Source organism: Lagenorhynchus albirostris, chromosome 21, assembly GCF_949774975.1.
Source record: "Lagenorhynchus albirostris chromosome 21, mLagAlb1.1, whole genome shotgun sequence".
NCBI lineage: Eukaryota > Metazoa > Chordata > Mammalia > Artiodactyla > Delphinidae > Lagenorhynchus > Lagenorhynchus albirostris.
Window position 1 is genome coordinate 24694518 of NC_083115.1, and position 18120 is coordinate 24712637.

General features: G+C 52.8%; 1 protein-coding gene across 10 annotated transcripts in view; it reads left to right on the plus strand.

Annotated features, from left to right (window-relative positions):
* Positions 1–18120, plus strand: part of ARHGEF10 (Rho guanine nucleotide exchange factor 10) — an 88970-nt gene that overhangs the window by 50920 nt on the left and 19930 nt on the right. For all 10 annotated transcript variants that reach the window (XM_060136308.1, XM_060136310.1, XM_060136312.1 and 7 more), the window contains 9 exons: positions 1066–1211; positions 2065–2246; positions 11215–11330; positions 11715–11842; positions 12008–12108; positions 13461–13582; positions 14328–14414; positions 16238–16443; positions 17043–17200. In XM_060136308.1, the coding sequence (XP_059992291.1) occupies positions 1066–1211; positions 2065–2246; positions 11215–11330; positions 11715–11842; positions 12008–12108; positions 13461–13582; positions 14328–14414; positions 16238–16443; positions 17043–17200 (1246 nt within the window). The remainder of the gene's footprint in view (positions 1–1065; positions 1212–2064; positions 2247–11214; positions 11331–11714; positions 11843–12007; positions 12109–13460; positions 13583–14327; positions 14415–16237; positions 16444–17042; positions 17201–18120) is intronic.

Consider the following 18120-nt stretch of genomic DNA (forward strand, 5'->3'; position numbering starts at 1 on the left):
GTTCTTCAGCACAGCTGTACCTCAGCTTCATATTTACAAAACCATCTTCCTGCCACCATAATCCAGTTTCACATAGGCTTTGCCGGTTTTATCTGAAGCTCTAGTCCACAGGAAGAGGTTAATGGATATGAGCCGTGTTAAATAATTCTGTTTTGTCAGCAGGGGTACTTTCCTACTGGATACTGACATCCAGTGATGTAACTACAAGAACTTTATTGTCATATGTTTTAAGCTTCGGTTTTCCCTGATTCTCCAAAGGATTTGTACAGGAATTTTTACAGGCAGAAAATTCCCTTCGCTGATATTCTCGAGGTGGCCCATGTTGTTTAAAATCCTGCTTCCCTATGGTACCCGAATGTCTGGGAACCCCTGACAGTCCGAGGGCCCTCAGAGGTGACGCATTGCTTACCGTTGCGCTGGTGAGGTTGCAGCCTCATCCCCGTGAGGTCGGCCGGCCCGTGTGGACGTCTGGGCCAAGGACTCCGGATTTCCTTCTGGGCTGAACGGCTAAAATAAGTTCTGTATGACCTATGTCACTTTACTAGTAAATATGAAGCCTCTTTCCAGAGAACCAAGAGTCCTTTGTTTGGCCCAGAGAAGTAAAACGTGGCAAACCATGAGCAGTCAGGAGGTTTTCTTCAGTTTGCTGTCCTTGGGAAAAGTAAAATCCCAGACATTCCCGGTTGATACGGCGTCCTGAGTAACAGAAAGGTTGGGGCGACCGTCTGTAAGGATCGGAGCGTGTATTCCTAGGAGTCCCTGAGAGAGAGAGAGCACATTGAGTGACGGGTGAAAACCAGCGGAGCCCCCGTGGCTGCGTGAGCATCTCATAGCCAGAGAAACTGCTCACATCAGGAAGTTAGATCCCTGCCACTGTGTAGATTCCTTAAAAAAAAAAGCCACTTTTTGAACTCTATACCGTACGTGCACGAAGCGTGATTGGGAATATAAGGATTATCTGTAGAGAAGAAAGAATCTATAAAACCTTGACGTTGTCTGCTCGTGTATTTTGCCAGGCTTCATTCTCATTGTTCTTCTTTTTCTCGGTGGTCTTTGAACGTCCAGCTTCTCAGCAGCGGGAGTCGCTACCTCGTCCGCTCCGACGACGTGGTAGAAACCGTCTACAACGACCGGGGGGAGATCGTGAAAACCAAGGAGCGCCGGCTCTTCATGCTGAATGACGTGCTCATGTGCGCCACGGTCAGCGCCCGGTAGGTCAGCAACCGGCAGGTCAGCACCCAGGAGATCAGCACCCGGCAGGTCAGCACCCAGTAGGTCAGCGCCCAGTAGGTCAACGTCCAGTAAGATGCACGGCTCCGCGGGGAGCTCTGTGGTCACAGGCGGTCTGTGTCTCGGTGAGCGGATGCCTTCGCTTCCCCTTCACTCTGGACAGATGTGTATGCAGAGCTCAGCCTCTCATCCTGTGACTTGCATGGGTCCAGGGAGGGTCCCCGACTCACTGCTGGTGGAGCTGAGGGGCGCGTGGGTGGGTTTTCTCTGTAAACATCAGGCAGATGTCAGAGCTGGAAACTGAACCGAACTCCGTTTCTAGCCATCCTGAATCAGCTATGGTTCCTGTCCGTATCATCGTTCAAATCCTTTCTCATTAGTTGCTTCTCTATAAACATGTTTTTGATGGTTTTTCTTATAAAATTTGGGTATATTGGGCTTCCCTGGTGGCGCAGTGGTTGAGAGTCCGCCTGCCGGTGCAGGGGACACGGGTTCATGCCCCAGTCCGGGAAGATCCCACATGCCGCAGAGCGGCTGGGCCTGTGAGCCATGGCTGCTGGGTCTGCGTGTCCGGAGCCTGTGCTCCGCAACGGGAGAGGCCACAACAGTGAGAGGCCCGCGTACCACAAAAAAAAGAAAAAAAAAAGAAAAAAAATTGGGTATATTTATACTCTCTGAAAACCCACTGTGGAACCGCGTGGTCAGTCCTGGTGGGAACGCCAGAAGCACCCAAGCCCGCAGTTCAGAGGCGTCTCTCTTGAGTCTCCAGGGGATGAGGCGTCCCGTGACTGACTCCTTGGCTGTGCCTGACACGAGGGTTTCTGCCCCTTGCAGCACCTCCCATGACAGCGGTGCCCTGACATCGACCGGCCAGAGGTATTTGTTGAAGTGGAGCGTCCCTCTCGGGCACGTGGAAGTGATAGAATACGGCGGCGGCGAGGGCGCGGGGGAGAATGGCAGGGGTCCCGTGGTGCCCGCGCCCGAGAGCCTGGCAGTGGTGGCCGGCGCCAAGCCAAGTGAGTGATGCGTCTCGGACGCGCTTGCAGGTCTGGGGCCGCCCTGGCTCTGATGTAACCTGCTCGGTCCTCAGCCCCTCACCGTGTCAGGAGACCTGGTTAAGACGGTAAATCTGTCGGGTGACACGGTCCTAGAGCCTGTGCTTATTAACATTGGCTGGCGCAGGTGGACACACGTGCCAGCCGGGAGGCTCCTCTCTGAGCCTGTCCCGGTCGGGGTCCGGGGGCGGGGGCCCTGCCCTTGGGATGCATTCCATCTTCCTGGTTCGCGTCCTGTCCTGCGCTTCCCGCCAGCAGCTGCGGCGGGGGCCCTGCTCTCTCCAGAGGCTGCATTGAGTGGATGCAGAGAAGGTCCCAGAGAGCGTGGGCCTGGGTGGTGCTCTCAACTCTGCCACCCCTTCCCCTTCGGTCTCCACGGAGGTGGTGCCCGCCTGTGCCTTTCACAGAGAATCGGGGGAAGAGGGTCCCGGCGCTTGCCCAACGGTCTTATAATACAGTTATTGTTACTCAACGGTCTGAAGATTCTAGATTTTGAACTTGGTGTCATAATCATTACTTTCTTCTTCTGTTTTCTTTTTGTTTTGCTTTGTTTTTATCCAAGTAAAGCCTGGCTAAATTTACTCACTCACTGGCCTTGGCCCCTGAATTGTGGAGCACTTAGAGTACAGTGAATGGGAACTTTCCATAAATTGTTTTATATATAAAATGAGCCTTTATGTTTAAATTTATAATACTAAAAATAAGTGTGTCAGGGCTTCCCTGGTGGCGCAGTGGTTGAGAGTCCGCCTGCTGATGCAGGGGACGCGGGTTTGTGCCCCGGTCCGGGAAGATCCCACATGCCGTGGAGCGGCTGGGCCCGTGAGCCATGACCGCTGAGCCTGCGCGTCTGGAGCCTGTGTTCCGCGACCTTTTAGACTGTGGTGTTTCTGACACGGTCAGAAGGAGGCTGCTTTTGAAAGATGCAGCTTTTCTGAGCGAACATGCACGTTCATTTGGGTTTACAGGAACAGGTCGCGGTGACTGTTGGGTCCCATCTGATGGGGCATCTCTTTTATTGTTTGTTCTTCTTCTTCGCCTGATGTTAACAGTCTTGCGGTTTGGTGGTCTGCTTGGGATGCTAGTTCCTTGAGCATGTGCTCCTAAACTCCTGAATTGCTGATGAAAAAATCATGCTTCTGTTTAAATAACATGCATACCGTCTCAACTAACAATCGAAATACCAAACTGTATCACAGACTTTTGTAAGGAGGGACCAGCTGAGGAGTGGTTTTGGGAGGGGGACAGAGTGGGAAAGGGCTGGAGGGAGAAGCGGTCTCCCAGTTGACTTGATGGATTAAAATTTTACTTAGTAAGAGCAACGTGAAGACTTTGTGTGTTAAATGTTCTTAAAAATCCGTTTAAATTACTTGGAAGTATAGCAAATCCTATTTATGTCTTGGTTTTGTGAACAAAAATAATGCCTTTGTGGGTATTACAATGGAAGCAATCCCAAGGTGGATTTGTGATCAAGATTGCCTCATTGTGTTCAGATCTCCAAGGATGACTTCGATCCATGAAGTAGATGCTGTGTTACAGGGAACACTGTGTTCTCACGTTCAACTTCTAATTTATGGTTCGTACTGAGCCAACTTAGAATAAGATTCAAGTCAGCAGTATTGAAAAGCAGAAAGCAGGATGACTTAATTTGTAAAATATTACACGCGAGAAAGAACCTGGACTGTTTCCTGCTGCATTTGAGCCCTAGACCTTATCTCGTGCTCCTGTCAGCTATGGCCCTAGATGTTATCTCGAGCTCCTGTCAGCTATGGCCCTAGATGTTATCATCTCAAGCTCCTGTCAGCTGTGACCCTAGATGTTATCTCGAGCTCCTGTCAGCTATGGCCCTACATGTTATCTCACGCTTCTGTCAGCTATGGCCCTAGATGTTATCTCGAGCTCCTGTCAGCTATGGCCCTAGATGTTATCTCGAGCTCCTGTCAGCTATGGCCCTACATGTTATCATCTCGAGCTCCTGTCAGCTATGGCCCTACATGTTATCATCTCGAGCTCCTGTCAGCTATGGCCCTGGATGTTATCTCGAGCTCCTGTCAGCTATGGCCCTAGATGTTATCTCGAACTCCTGTCAGCTATGGCCCTACATGTTATCTCGAGCTCCTGTCAGCTATGGCCCTAGATGTTATCTCGAGCTCCTGTCAGCTATGGTCCTAGATGTTATGTCGAGCTCCTGTCAGCTATGGCCCTAGATGTTATCTCGAGCTCCTGTCAGCTATGGCCCTAGATGTTATCTCGCGCTCCTGTCAGCTATGGCCCTACATGTTATCTGTCTCGAGCTCCTGTCAGCTATGGCCCTAGATGTTATCTCGCGCTCCTGTCAACTATGGCCCTAGATGTTATCTCGAGCTCCTGCCAGCTATGGCCCTAGATGTTATCTATCTCAAGCTCCTGTAAACTATGGCCCTACATGTTATCTCGAGCTCCTGTCAGCTATGGCCCTACATGTTATCATCTCGAGCTCCTGTCAGCTATGGCCCTACATGTTATCTCGAGCTCCTGTCAGCTATGGCCCTACATGTTATCTCGAGCTCCTGTCAGCTATGGCCCTAGATGTTATCTCGCGCTCCTGTCAGCTATGGTCCTAGATGTTATCTCGAGCTCCTGCCAGCTATGGCCCTAGATGTTATTTCGCACTCCTGTCAGCTATGGCCCTAGACGTTATCTCGAGCTCCTGTCAGCTGTGGCAAATGCAGATACGTAATCCTCATTGTCTGTCAAAAGAAAATGTCACTCTGTAGAGTACATCTTTTTCTTCATTCTGAGTTTAAGGAGAACTTTGCTTCCAGGTTATCTAGCTGCTCACTCTGGCTTTACAACTGGTGATACTGCTAAGTCCTTAAAGGCAGGACCGAGACCACTGAGTGGTCCGCAGATAGACCTCAAGACCTGAGAAGTTGCTGTAGAATCGGGGACCCTGGATCCATCTCCATCCAAGGATCCTCTTACTCTTATGGTTTCCATTACATGTGTGGTCGGACGCCAGGAGAACCAAGGCTAAGGTCAGAGAAGGAAAACAAAACAGTTGCTGATAACGCAGTAGAATATCTGTCTCTTGGAATAAAGGAGAGCAGAGTGCAAGGGATTGTTAATGTTTAGGCAATGCTGGCTTCTTGAGGAGAAAGAATTAAGGTGCCCATTCGTCCCTTAACAGGTCTGTGTCATCAGCAGATTGTGACAGTGGGAGTTTGACTGGCTGGTGTCTTGGTGCCGGTATCCAGGTGGGGAGACTCCCGGGGAGGACATGTTCTCGGTCCAGCTGTCCTGGGAAGGGCGCTTTGCAGAGTCGCTGCCCATCCTGGTGTTCACATTGTCCAAAACTCTTTGAATAGTCTTAGATACATGTTACTTCTTAACTTTTTATTTTATTTTGGAGTATAGTTGATTAACAATGTAATGTTGTGTTAGTTTCAGGTGTACAGCGAAGTGATACAGTTATACATATATCTATTCTTTTTCAAGTTCTTTTCCCTGTAAGATTTAACCTTATAGGTTATTACAAAATATTGAGTATAGTTCCCTGTGCTACACAGTAGGTCCTTGTTGGTTATCTATTTTAAATATAGCAGTGTGCACATGTCAATCCCAGACTCCCTAACTATCCTTCCCCCTGATTCTTTCCCTCTGGTTGACCTAGAGATTTATCATACTGAGTGAAGTAAGTCAGAGAAAGACAAATATCATATGATATCACTTATATGCGGAACCCAGAAAAAAATGATACAGGTGAACACAATTCACTAGTGTTAAGTGCAGAGTGTTACCAGTCGAGGTGCCAAGTGGACAGACAGTGTGGGGGGCGGGCGGGGGACAGGATGCTCTGGGTACCGAGTCTGGAGATCAGGGGCGATGCTGGCAGAGACGCAGTCAGCGCCGTGGGCGCAGATGTTTGCCTGGGATCCTGGTTTAGTGCGTGCCTCTGTAGTTTCCTCATCCTTAAAGTGGGTTTAATTTTTAGCTCTGAGCTGTGAAAGGGGAGTGTGGAGTAGATGGTTTTCAAAATGCCTTCTAGATTAAAAAAAAATGGTTTTTAACAAACTAAAGTTCGCTAATTCTGAATGCGCTGGAAGACGGGACTCAAGCCCCGTCAGCTAAGTTAGAAGTCCTGTTCCCCGTTGATATTCATGTGACTGTTCTGCTGTTTGAACGACTCTGTTCTGAAGCTCAGTGCTGCAAGATTGGATCTGTTACTCAGCGGCGGAGACAGCATGAACCCTGCTGCGCGCCTTTGCTTTGCACCCTCCGTGTCCTTGAGTTGTGACACATGATGGCCTTAAACGTTTCCCTCTAGTGCAGGGCCCTGCAAGCTGGGCTCCCTGGGTTGGTTTAAGCTTCCAGGCCCCGGAACTGACTTTGCAAAATTCTGTGCTAATAGCGTCTTATTTTCACCCTGCTCCACGCTTTCTCAGGAGGTGGGTTTATGAGAAAATAAATTGCCCTTTTGCTAGAAATAAGGTGACGCTGTAGAGTGTTTTCTTCATTTAGTTCCCACAAGTGGGCCCTAAAGCGCCCCCAGTTTGCAAGGAATTGTACTAGGTGGGCGCCGTGGAGGGTGTGAGGGGCCGTGGCCACAGGGGCCTTGGGGGGATGAGCTGCCGGACCCTCAGAGAGTCACGTTACACAAGAAGGAGAAACCTTCACCACCCAGCAGCAAACGCTTCCCAAGGAGAGGTTCCTGAGGCATTTCAACAGGTGAGAAGCAGCTAGATCTGGTTTAAAGGGAAGCACTTCTTCATGTGCAAATACTGATACATGCCATCTTGTAAAAATCGCGCCCATCGCTCTCCACTTCGTTACTTAATCCTTAAAATGGGCAGTAAAAGCCAGACGCGTAGCTGGGCCTCTTTGTCGCACAGTGAGATACACTGTAGGGGCACAGGACCGGCCTGGGCTCTGGGGCGCTGAGCGGCTGGACCAGCGTCCAGCTGTGGAGCTTTCCTGTTGTGGGGCAGGGACGCAGGCTAGGGAGAGCCGTGGTGGACATGGCGCTGACGTGCGTGTCGGCGGTGGTCTGCCCTGTGCCCCCCGCCCCTGCCGGCAGCCTGCAGGGGAACAGATGGCAGTTCCAGGGAGCCAGGCGCCCCTGTTTGGAAATGGGGCCCTTGTTTGCCATCAGGAACTTTGCAGAGAGAATGGAAGGCCAGCCTGACAGTGTCACTTCCCATCCTGAAGCATTTACGGCGTGTCCCCTGTAGGCTGAAATCTAACACAGGTGCCCAGATCCCTGCTATCTGGCTGTGAAGGGGGAAGCCGGGGCAGTGGGTACAGCAGCTCAGGAACGAGGGAGGGGGCTACTGCCATGATTAAAAGTAAGCTGGAGGCTTCCCTGGTGGCGCAGTGGTTGAGAGTCCGCCTGCCGATGCAGGGTACGCAGGTTCGTGCCCCGGTCCGGGAAGATCCCACGTGCCGCGGAGTGGCTGGGCCCGTGAGCCACGGCCGCTGAGCCTGCGCGTCTGGAGCCTGTGCTCCGCAACGGGAGAGGCCACAACAGTGAGAGGCCCGCGTACCGCAAAAAAAAAAAAAAAAAGTAAGCTGGAAGAGGGACTTTCCTGGCGGTCCAGTGGTTGAGACTTCGCCTTCCAATGCCGGGGGAGCGGGTTCGATCCCCAGTCCGGGAGCTAAGATCCCACATGCCTCCTCGGCCAAAAAACCAAAACATAAAACAGAAGCAACATTGTAACAAATTCAATAAAGACTTTAAAAGTGGTCCACATCCAAAAAAAAAAAAATCTTAAAAAAAAAAAAAAGCCGGAAGAGCCCTAAGCATCCTTACACTCCAGGGAGCAGCATCTGGGCAGGGGGTGCGGGGGACGGAGCCCCTCTGGGGACGCAGGGAGGGTCTCCACAGCCAAGTGCAGAGGCCAGGGTGGGAGAAGGGCAGATAAAACCGAAGACCGGAGAAGTGATCCCAGCTGAAGACAAAGTGTGAAGAATAAACAAGAAGCAGGTGCTCAGGGGCAGGGAGGAGGTGCTCTTCATGATACAAACAGAAGTGAAACCTGCATGAGGTTGGCTGTAAGAGTGAGGCCAGCTCTGAGTGAGGCCAACCTGCATGAGGTTGGCTGCACGTGAGGCCAGCTCTGAGGCAGACGGAGGGGCCCTGGACCCAGGGTCCAGGGCCGGAGCTGATGCTCGCTCTGCAGGGCGTCAAGCTTTCTTTCAGCTGCAGATGCGACTTTGGGTCGACTCCATTCTGGAAGGAAAAGGAGGGAAAGTTCCCCGTTAGACCCGGGCTCCTTTGTAGGCACCAGCGTCGCCATCAGAGGAAGCAGAGAAGTGTGTTCCCCATGCGGAAGCAGCTGCCCGAGAGGGACAGGGTGCTCGGCGGCGGCTGGTCTGCGGGGCAGAGGCCACCGCGCAGTCCAGGCGGGAGGGTGGGAGAGAGGCTCCCACAGAAGTGTGCATATCCGGTCGCCAGACTGTGCCCTGAAGATGTGTAATTTTTAACAGTCCGTTCTTCCTCGGTAAAAAGAAAGTCCTTGATTTGTAAGGTATCAAACTTTTCTGAATGAAAGTTCTGGAAAGGAGAGCTTGTCCCGAGGCCTGCTGACTGCTGGGTGGGGCAGGTCTGCCTCTCTCGTTCAGTGGGGTGTTTACTCAGCCCCCGCCCTGCATCCCTCTCGCCACCCCAGAACCACCCACTGTCTCTGGGTTGGATTCCGTCTGCAGTGTCTCCGTACCCCGTTTACTCCTCTTTGCCGCGCCTCCTGCCTGGAGACCCCTGGGCCCGGACTCTCCCACCACCCAGGTGGCTGGTGTGACGCAGGGGCCTCGGCCTCAGCTGCAGCCGGTCCACACCCACTGGGGCCTGAGTCCGCACCACGGGGAGTCTCTGGGCAGTGTTGCTGTTTCCTTGGCCACATGGACTCCACTTAGCTTTCAAACCCTGAATTTTCAAGCCAAACTGCAGGGGTTTCCATGGAGACGGGCGCAGTGAGAAGCCGTCTGCTCCCAGAAACCCAGGGCGCTGGGCATTGTGACCAGATGGTAGGAAGTCCACCCAACAAAATTCTTGATTTGCAGGTCTGTTGTTTATATGAATGTAGCCAGAAAAAGAGATTCTTTCCTAAACTGAAAGTAACGTTTGGGAAAAGAACGACGGCTCTTTGTTCTGTCTTGTGTGACTTGAGCGGATGCTGTGGTGTTTCGTGCGCGTCCTCTGGGTTCATTAGCGTCTTACTCGCTGTTTGTGTGTTTGTGTCCCCAGCGTGCCCTTCCATAAAGCATCTCTGACGCTCACCACACGTGTGAACTTCGAGATGTTTTCACGTTGGGTAAAGGCAGAGAAACTCTATCTGCCCAATAAGGAAGATTCTCTAACCCGCCAGGAAAAGTCCTCTTCTCCCTCTGGGGATGGGGTGACTCAGGCAGCGTTGGTTTTATCCTTGATGAGATAGGATGGGGCTGGTGGGGCCTCGTGAACGCAGCTTTAAGGAGGAACCAGGCCCAGTCCTGTGACCTCCCGTTTCCTGTCCTTCCCCGTCTCCAGAGCCTGTCCCTGGCGCCCGCCGACCTCTCTGCTCCAACACGTGACTCTAGACCACCCTGGACGCTGGGCCTCGTCCTCCCCGGCTCCCACCCCGCCCTCCCTCTGCTTGGACAGGCTGGGCCTGTCGGGTCCCAGCTGCCGGGTGGTGAACGGCATCAGTCCAGTGTGTCGGGTTGGCAGGAGGCTCCTGGTGACCCAGGAGTCCGAGTGCGGCTGCCCTGGGGCTGCCCGAGCCCTTCTTGTTTTCACACCGAGGACCATCCGCCCACCTCCAGGGCGTCCCTGTGCGTTCAGAAGGTGCACAGGGGAATCTGCCCTTTTCTTCCTTCCTTCCTTTTCTTTCTTGTTCTGCCGTCTCTGTCTGAACCTTGCACTTTACCTACTCTCTGATAAAGAGTGAAGAGGCTTTACAGGTACCTATTCATTTATGATGCTCTTGGTTACAGACACAGAAGGCAGAGTTCTAAATCAGCTCCAAAGCTCTGCACTGTCCCCCCTGGGATGGCTGCTCACACAGGGCTTCCAGATGACTCCACCAGTCAGGCAAGTGTTACACTGAGGTGCGTAGAAAGTCACCATCCTCACCATCCACCCACTTCACTCCCGAAACCCTCCAGTAGCTTCAGAACTCTTTGTGTGCTAACTGTTTGCTTAATGTCCCCCCAGACTTAGATCATTTGGCTAAGCGATCAGCCCGAGTCAGCGGTGGGTGCTGTTCTCGCAGGCACTGGGAGCCTGTGCACCCACTCAGCTCATTGCAGGCCTCCTCTCCATCCTTTTAGAAAAACGTTTAGAGAAGGCTCACTGGGGCGCTCAGGTTGGCGTTGGGAAGAGCGCGGTTGTTGAAACTTTGGTTGCAATTAAAGGTCATTTCTAGAGACCAGGGACCTTTTACTAATAGTGATTACATCAACGGTGCTTTAAAAATACAAATTGTGACACATCCGATGGACTAATTCACCAGCGTCCTTCAAAAATGTCAAGGTCATGAGAGAGAGATGGCCTTGAGGCACTGACCTAGCAGACTGGAGGAGACTTATGGAGGTGTGACAGCTTCATGCGTCGTGGGACCCGCCTTCACGTCCCTGGGAAACTGGCCTCCGTGGGGAAGCCAGTGAGGTCTGAGTAGAGCCCGCGCTGGTTGGAGTTGCTGCAGCAATGGGAATTCCTGCTTTGCACGATGCTTCTGTGGTTCTGCAAGGTTAACATCCAAGACCTGGTGCAGGGAACTCTGTGCTGTTGCAGCTTTTCTGTAAAGTCTAAAATTATGTCAAAATGAAAGATCGGAAAGGGAAAAGCATCTACTTACTTGAAAACATTCACTTTTAGAAAAATCTGGATGAACGAGACTCCCTTCTTGTGTCTCCTTCCTCAAGCCCCGGCGTGAACACGCCTGAGATTTGTGCTTTTTGTTGTCTTGTTTTGCAGACAGAGTTTACATGGGGCCGGGGCAGCTGTATCAAGATTTACAAAACTTGCTGCATGACTTAAATGTCATCGGTCAAATCACTCAACTGGTTGGAAACCTCAAAGGAAACTATCAGGTGACGGTCGAAGCCACGTGGCTTCAAATTCTCTTTTAATTTCTAAGTCGTTGTCAGCACGTGACCCCACCCTCCCGGTTCTGTCAAAAGCAAGAACTGATGTTACTTTAAGAATCCATCTGATTGTGTATTTTCTCCTATTTCGGAGAAGGTGAAGCGCTTTGGGTGTAACTTTTGTTCATCCGGAGGCTGACTTGAGCGTCAGTTCTCTTAGGAATGTCCCAGCACCACGTGACCCGCCTCCCAAAGGTGCTTTCTTCCTGATCAGATGAGTGTTACTGGTCTCCCTGGGTTTTTCATGTCTCGGCATCCCTTTTTTTCTCTCCCTCGGGATGGTCCCGTCTTATTAACACCTTTACGTGTGCTTGTGCATCTCCTTCCTAGAATTTGAACCAGTCGGTAGCCCACGACTGGACCTCGGGTTTACAGAGGCTTATTCTGAAGAAGGAAGAGGAGATCAGAGCGGCCGACTGCTGTCGGATCCAGTTACAGCTCCCGGGGAAACAGGACAAGTCAGTAAAGGGAGCCTCCGGGCCAGCACCGAGAACGGGGCCCTTTGTCATGACGTGCATGTCTTCGCGGTTTGGGGATTGTATCGGAGGGGCAGGCCCCGTGATTGGGTTTCACAGGACGGAGCCCACTGCGTGGAGTGCAGTGTCTTTTCTTCTCCCCGGCAGGTGCGGCCGGCCGACTTTCTTCACTGCCGTGTTCAATACCTTCACCGCTGCCATCAAGGAGTCCTGGATCAACAACCTGCAGATGGCCAAGCTCGCCCTCGGTAAGAGCCGGTTGATCTCAGCTAAATGAGGCATGTTCGAACCAGGCACAATGCCCGTTCCTCTTCTCTGATGAAATGCACGCCCGAGAGGATGAGGTCACGGCTGAGAAGTAAACTTTACAACAGGTTCATCCATTCACCTGAAAGAATGTTTCCACGTGGGAAAAATCAACCCTAGTGTAGCGATTTTTAAGACGTTTGTGTTATAAGTTAAGGGTTGTAGGGGAAAAAACCCTCACTTTTATTATAACAAAACATTAATATGAGTTGAGATGGTTCAACACAAGTGAAAGTCCTCTGAGTCTGTGGCCTGTGAGGCAGGACCCAGTCCCGGGTCTGGTCCACAGGATGAGAAGGTGATGGCTCGTCTCAGCCTGTTTCCTCACCCCTCACCTGTGAAATAAAACACAGGAGTGGACCGAATTGTCCCTGAAGACCCTCTAAGCATGAAAAATAAGTCCTGTGGTTCTATCAGAGATGGGAGTGACTGATCATTTTCTTGTCCCTACGTCCCTTTAGCCTTGCCTTCTTTTGATCTGTGTAGCGAACATTTAGATAGATGGGTGGGCGGGATAAGATACCTGGATGTTATTTACACACACACAGGTCTGTTACTCAGGACACGGGGATGTCCTGCGTCCATGTGTGTGTAAAACTCTCATTCAGGTGCAAAACAATCCGAAATGTTAACCGAAAATAAAATACGGAAGAGAAATAGGCCTTGTGATCCGAGGCTGGTGGCACGAAGGCCATCCGGGATGTGATCTTCGGAACAGGGCTCCCTCCCTCCCCGAATGACTCAGTGGTTTATCAGGCCAGCTTCGGGGTGACCCTGTGAACAAGGACACGGATAGGCTCTGAGGATAAGCTCCCGTTTGTCTTCAGATGCGTCACGTTTTCAAAGCTGAGATGGATGACTTGCTTTGTAGTAAAACATTTCTTGATTTCGTCGTACTTTCTTGTCCCATGGTTTTGTGCCATGTTAGAAAACTTCTCACTCTGTCCCTGGTGTTTGAATCTAAACATCTCAGCTAGTTTGAAAAAGGGACAGAGGAAAACAGACCAGACCCAGGTGGTTTGCGCTTTGATGGTTCGCAGTGCCCCCGCCCCCAGCCGATGGCTGGTCCACAAGGCGGGAACGGGGCGGTGGGCGTCCGTTAGACTCAGGGCAGAGCGCTTACCTCATAAAGCCGCAAGTCTGCAGCCTCCCCCGTGAGAAGAGGCTGTGCTGTTTTCCAGAAGGAAAACCCTCAGTTCTCCAGTCTTACCCAAAGTAGGGGCCAGACTCTCCCCCTGCCCCCGGGCCTGTGCTCGTTGCCCACCTCTGTTCCCTTCCCCCGGCGCGGGCACAGAGGAAGAGAACCACCTGGGCTGGTTCTACGTGGAGGACGACGGGAATCAGATCAAGAAGGAGAGGCACCCCCTCCTCGTGGGACACATGCCCGTGACGGTGGCCAAGCAGCAGGAGTTCAAGGTGACGGGCGGCGGGCGGTTACCAGGAAGGGGCGCGGGGGCAGCCTTGGGCGTGGCCCCTCCGGGGCCCATCTGTGTAGAAGTCATTTAGGAGGGTGGTGGTCTGAAGCCAGAGGCTGCTTATGCGGAGCCGGTGCTGGGCTTTCCTCCGAGGCCCCGCGATCAGGCCCCGTGGCTCAGGTCCGGCAGCTCCGTGCCCGTCGCTGGGCAGCTCGGCTTCCACGTGGTCATAATTGGAGACCTTCCGGTGGCCCGAAGCATGGTGCCCGCTGTTGGCTGAAGCAGACCCCGTCTGCGGGTGGCGTTTTGTCAGTGTCCCTGTGCAGTGGACTCTAGCACTGCGGCCGGTGTGCACACACTGCAGAGACGTGTGGGTGTGTCTTTCTCTAAGAAATGCATTTTCCTTTCTCACTTTGGTCTCTGGCCGACACTCAGTCCTGGAACCTGGGCTTCCCTGGAGCTCCCTCAGCTGATGGGGACCATTCCCGCTGGCAGAACCTGCACCCCGGGAGAGGCAAGGGCCCTGTCGGTGTGGCCTCAACCCAGAGCTGCAGCTACCCGGGGCACACTTAGGTGTTGCTTCTAAAAAGCAAATTTCTGAGACTCACACATCAATCTTTCCCTCTCTTAGCCTTTGGAGTTGCCGTGGTTTATGTCAGAACGCTGTCATCCCTGTGAGACGTGCCCTCTGGCCTCCTCTGAGTCCCATTTGAAATTCGGGCCTTTGATTTTTTTCTCCCCTTTAGATCGAATGTGCCGTTTATAATCCTGAGCCTTACCTAAATAATGAGAATCAGCCAGACTCGTTTTCCACGGCTCATGGTTTCCTGTGGGTAAGATGCTTTTGTTTGTTTTTTGTTTGTTTGTTTTTTGCGGTACGCGGGCCTCTCACTGCGGCGGCCTCTCCCGTTGCGGAGCACAGGCTCCGGACGTGCAGGCTCAGCGGCCATGGCTCACGGGTCCAGCCGCTCCGCGGCATGTGGGATCCTCCCGGACCGGGGCACGAACCCGCGTCCCCTGCATCGGCAGGCGGACTCCCAACCACTGCGCCACCAGGGAAGCCCCTTTTTGTTTGTTTTTAATGCAAGTTCACGAAGAATCCATGTCCACAGCTAATGAGATGAGAAATGACAGAGTTGAGTGGTCCGATAGCTCGCTGTGGCTGGTGTGTCCCAAATTGTGTCTATAAACATGGGGGACACAAACAGGAAAGGGGGCTGATCACTTTTGGAAAAGGTGTTGAGTTCTAAGGCATTAAAACATTTCTCTCTTTTCTTTTTCCTGTAAAACTTAACTAGATTAAATTCAGTCCAAAGTCCATGAACTAATAGAAGCATTGGAATATTTTTTCAGTTTGGGCGGTTAAATGGCATGGAGTTTTTTCTCTTCCAAGACCATGCTGGCTGTTCACGCTGGGGACTTAGCAGTTAAAATGAGTTTCTTCCAAATGAAGCGCTGCCTTTGAACGGTCCTGCGTTTGCAGTAGACGTTGCTGGCTCGTGCAAGCCAGAGGAATTGCTCTGTGGTGCGTTTTCAGGTCTCCTGGTGCCCCCCCCCCCTTGTGGGGAGCCGCCAGACCTCCTCCACGATGGGCCCTCTGTCCTTTTGCAGCCCTACCTGGCTCTCTCCCGGGTGTCCTGACCCCGCGTAACTCCCCACACACCCCGCCCCGTCTCACAGCCAGAGCGCTGGCCTGCTTGGAGTCCCTGGTTGAGTTTTGGAAAGAAAACAGCCTGATGAGCTGATAGGTCTCTGCACTCAGCCCAGAACGAAGGGATGGGCTGAATTCCCTCAGGGCTTTTGAATTTTAGAGGAGGTTTTTTCCATTTCAGGACCTGCACCGGGTCAGACCCCCGCTTCCTGTAGGCCCGAGCGGGCCTGGCAGTTCGACATTGTCCCGGGAAAGGCAGGGTGCTTATTGATCAGAAGGGGAAAATCCGTTAGAATAAGGAGAGGGTCATGACATCCTCAATGTTGATGGAAAAGAAGAGGCATTTGTGAAGAACGCACACTGCCCGGGACCAGGCGAGCGTTCTCGTGTAGAGCCAGGCATGCTCTTCCCTGGTAACAGGATCCGGCTCCTTCCCACTGAAAAGACAATCAAATTTAGGTTTAAGTTGGGAAAGAAACCTTGCCGAGTGTTCCTAAGTGATCCAGCAAACAGGGGGCTCATAAATATCATGGCAGCAGTAGTACAAGTTCTAGAAAAACAGCAACACTCCCTGATGTGTTAAATGCCGGGGACCCACTTTGAGATCCAGTCTCACCCCTTTTTGTCTCTTTTTAAGCCCTTGTTTCTTCAGGCAAGGCCTGGTTTAAAATTGACACCAGCCTGCTTTTTCAGACTTTGAACTGTGCACGGATAGGCCTTTACCATCCTGTGGTGCTAGGTGTGTGGTTTTTAAAGGATATAAATGTGACTTTTACAAAAACAAAGCTGTGTTCTTGTTATTAAAATTAAAAGAAAAAGATGACCTAATTAAACATGTTGCAGAGGGAGCGGGGCTCTGTGAGCAGACTGTGTAAAGGTTATTTGGTCCTCATCGGCCAGCTGGTTCCCACGTGGGAGCCGGATCTTGCCGTGGCTGTGGGGTGTCAGCCGTGCACGTGCTGTGGAGCCCCTTGCAGCCCACTTCTTCCCTCCCGAACCCCCCAGATCGGAAGCTGCACCAGTCAGATGGGTCAGATAGCCATCGTCTCCTTTCAAAACTCCAGCCCCAAGGTCATCGAGTGCTTCAACGTGGAGTCCCGTGTCCTGTGCATGGTGTATGTGCCCGCAGAGGACAGGCCCCGGGAGCCCGAGAGCACGGGGGGCCGAGTGCTGGGCATCCCCACCGTCTGCCTGGGGACAGAGGAGGGGAGGTGAGCGTTGCACACGGGCCCCTCGGCTTTGCCAGCCGCGAGGCGGTGGAGTCCGCCGGCCCCTCCCTGACCCCCTTCTGTTGGGACGCGGGTGGAGACTGTTGGGTCCAGGACTTTGAAGGAGCCAGTGACTGAGGAAGTCACCCTAGGAAACCCAGGGGGGCAGCAGCTCCTTGTGGGGAAAGTTCTAGTTCTTCCTGCCCTTTGCCGTGGACACGCTTCATCCTTGTTCATGCTGTAAAGTGCATGTCACTCTTACACTTTGCAATGAGACAGAGCCTTGTTCTGTGTTATTCTCACACGGAACATGGTCAGAGTATAAAGGAGAGTTACGATGATTTTCCTGATGGGAAGTTCCTAGATCTACAGGAAGAACTAAGGTGTTTGTTTGTTTGTTTAATAACGCAGAACTTCTCTTTTATAAGAAAAAAGAGGGAGATCAAAGTGGTAGCAGTCTTTACACCACGGCCAAGTGGGACGTTTCTGGAAGGAGTGGCAGGCTGCGGGGGATGGACAGGAAGGTCGAACGTGGTTCTGCTCGGCGGGCTTGCACTTCCCGTGAGCAAACGTACCCATGAGCTGCCGTTTCTCTTTTCCAGCATTTCCATTTATAAAAGCAGCCAAGGCTCCAAGAAGGTGCGGCTCCAGCACTTCTTCGCTCCCGAGAAATCCACGGTCATGAGCCTGGCCTGCACGCCCCAGAGCCTGTACGCCGGCCTGGTCAACGGGGCCGTGGCCATCTACGCCAGGGCAGACGGTGAGCGGGACCCAGGCGCGTCTGCGGGGCGGCAGGGGCCACGGCCGCGCCTGGGGTGGGCCGAGGGAGTGTCACTCTGCACCGGGCCTCGCAGAACGCGAGGCTCATCGGCTTTTATCACCCCTCGTCCCGAGGCACCTGTGACTCGCTTGGTCCTTAAAGGAGTGTGTGAGACAGACAGCCACCCGCCATCGTTGCACAGTCAGTCCTCCTGCTGGCTTCTCCGTGTTCCTCAAAGGGATGCGTTCAGTGCAGGCCTTTATCCTGCCCTTGCTCGAGGCCCTCGGGGCTTCTCTTTTGGGATGGAGTGAGGTGCATGCCCCTTCGGTGTGGTGTGGCTGTCACCAGGCTGGGGGCCGGTGTCACCATCACCACAGGGAGAATCTGATCGTCAGCCTGGTTCGGGAGACCCTGGGCTGATCCCCTGTTGCCACAGATTCGAGCAGTCCTACTTCTCACACCCTGAGGGGTTGGACCATAAACAGACCATAAAACTAGGGCTTAGCCCAGCTTGGGGGGAGACTGGGGGGCTCAGGAGCCCTGGGAGGAGCGCCTGCAGGCATTGGGGTCCAGGCTCTTTGGAGGACGGCAGTCAGGCGAGCCCTGGAGGATGAGCGTCCATCCCAGGAGTCCTGAGGCTGGAGCCGCTGCAGGTCCCTGGGACGCGAGGGGCTGGAAGGGCAGGAGCCGTTCCTTCTGAAGGCGGATTCCGGGGGTGGGGGTGGGTGTCAGGATCAGGGGCACCTCGGGGGGCATGATTACTCTGCGAGGACGCGTTGTTTCTCTCCTGCTGGATGGGATTTGTGTTTAAATACACGTTTATTTAGAACCATGTGAGTGTTTATCGTGGGATTCTGTTTCTCTTCTCTGCGACCTTTATCTGGCTTTGGTAGCACGGCTTTGCTCATTCAAGTTGTTTT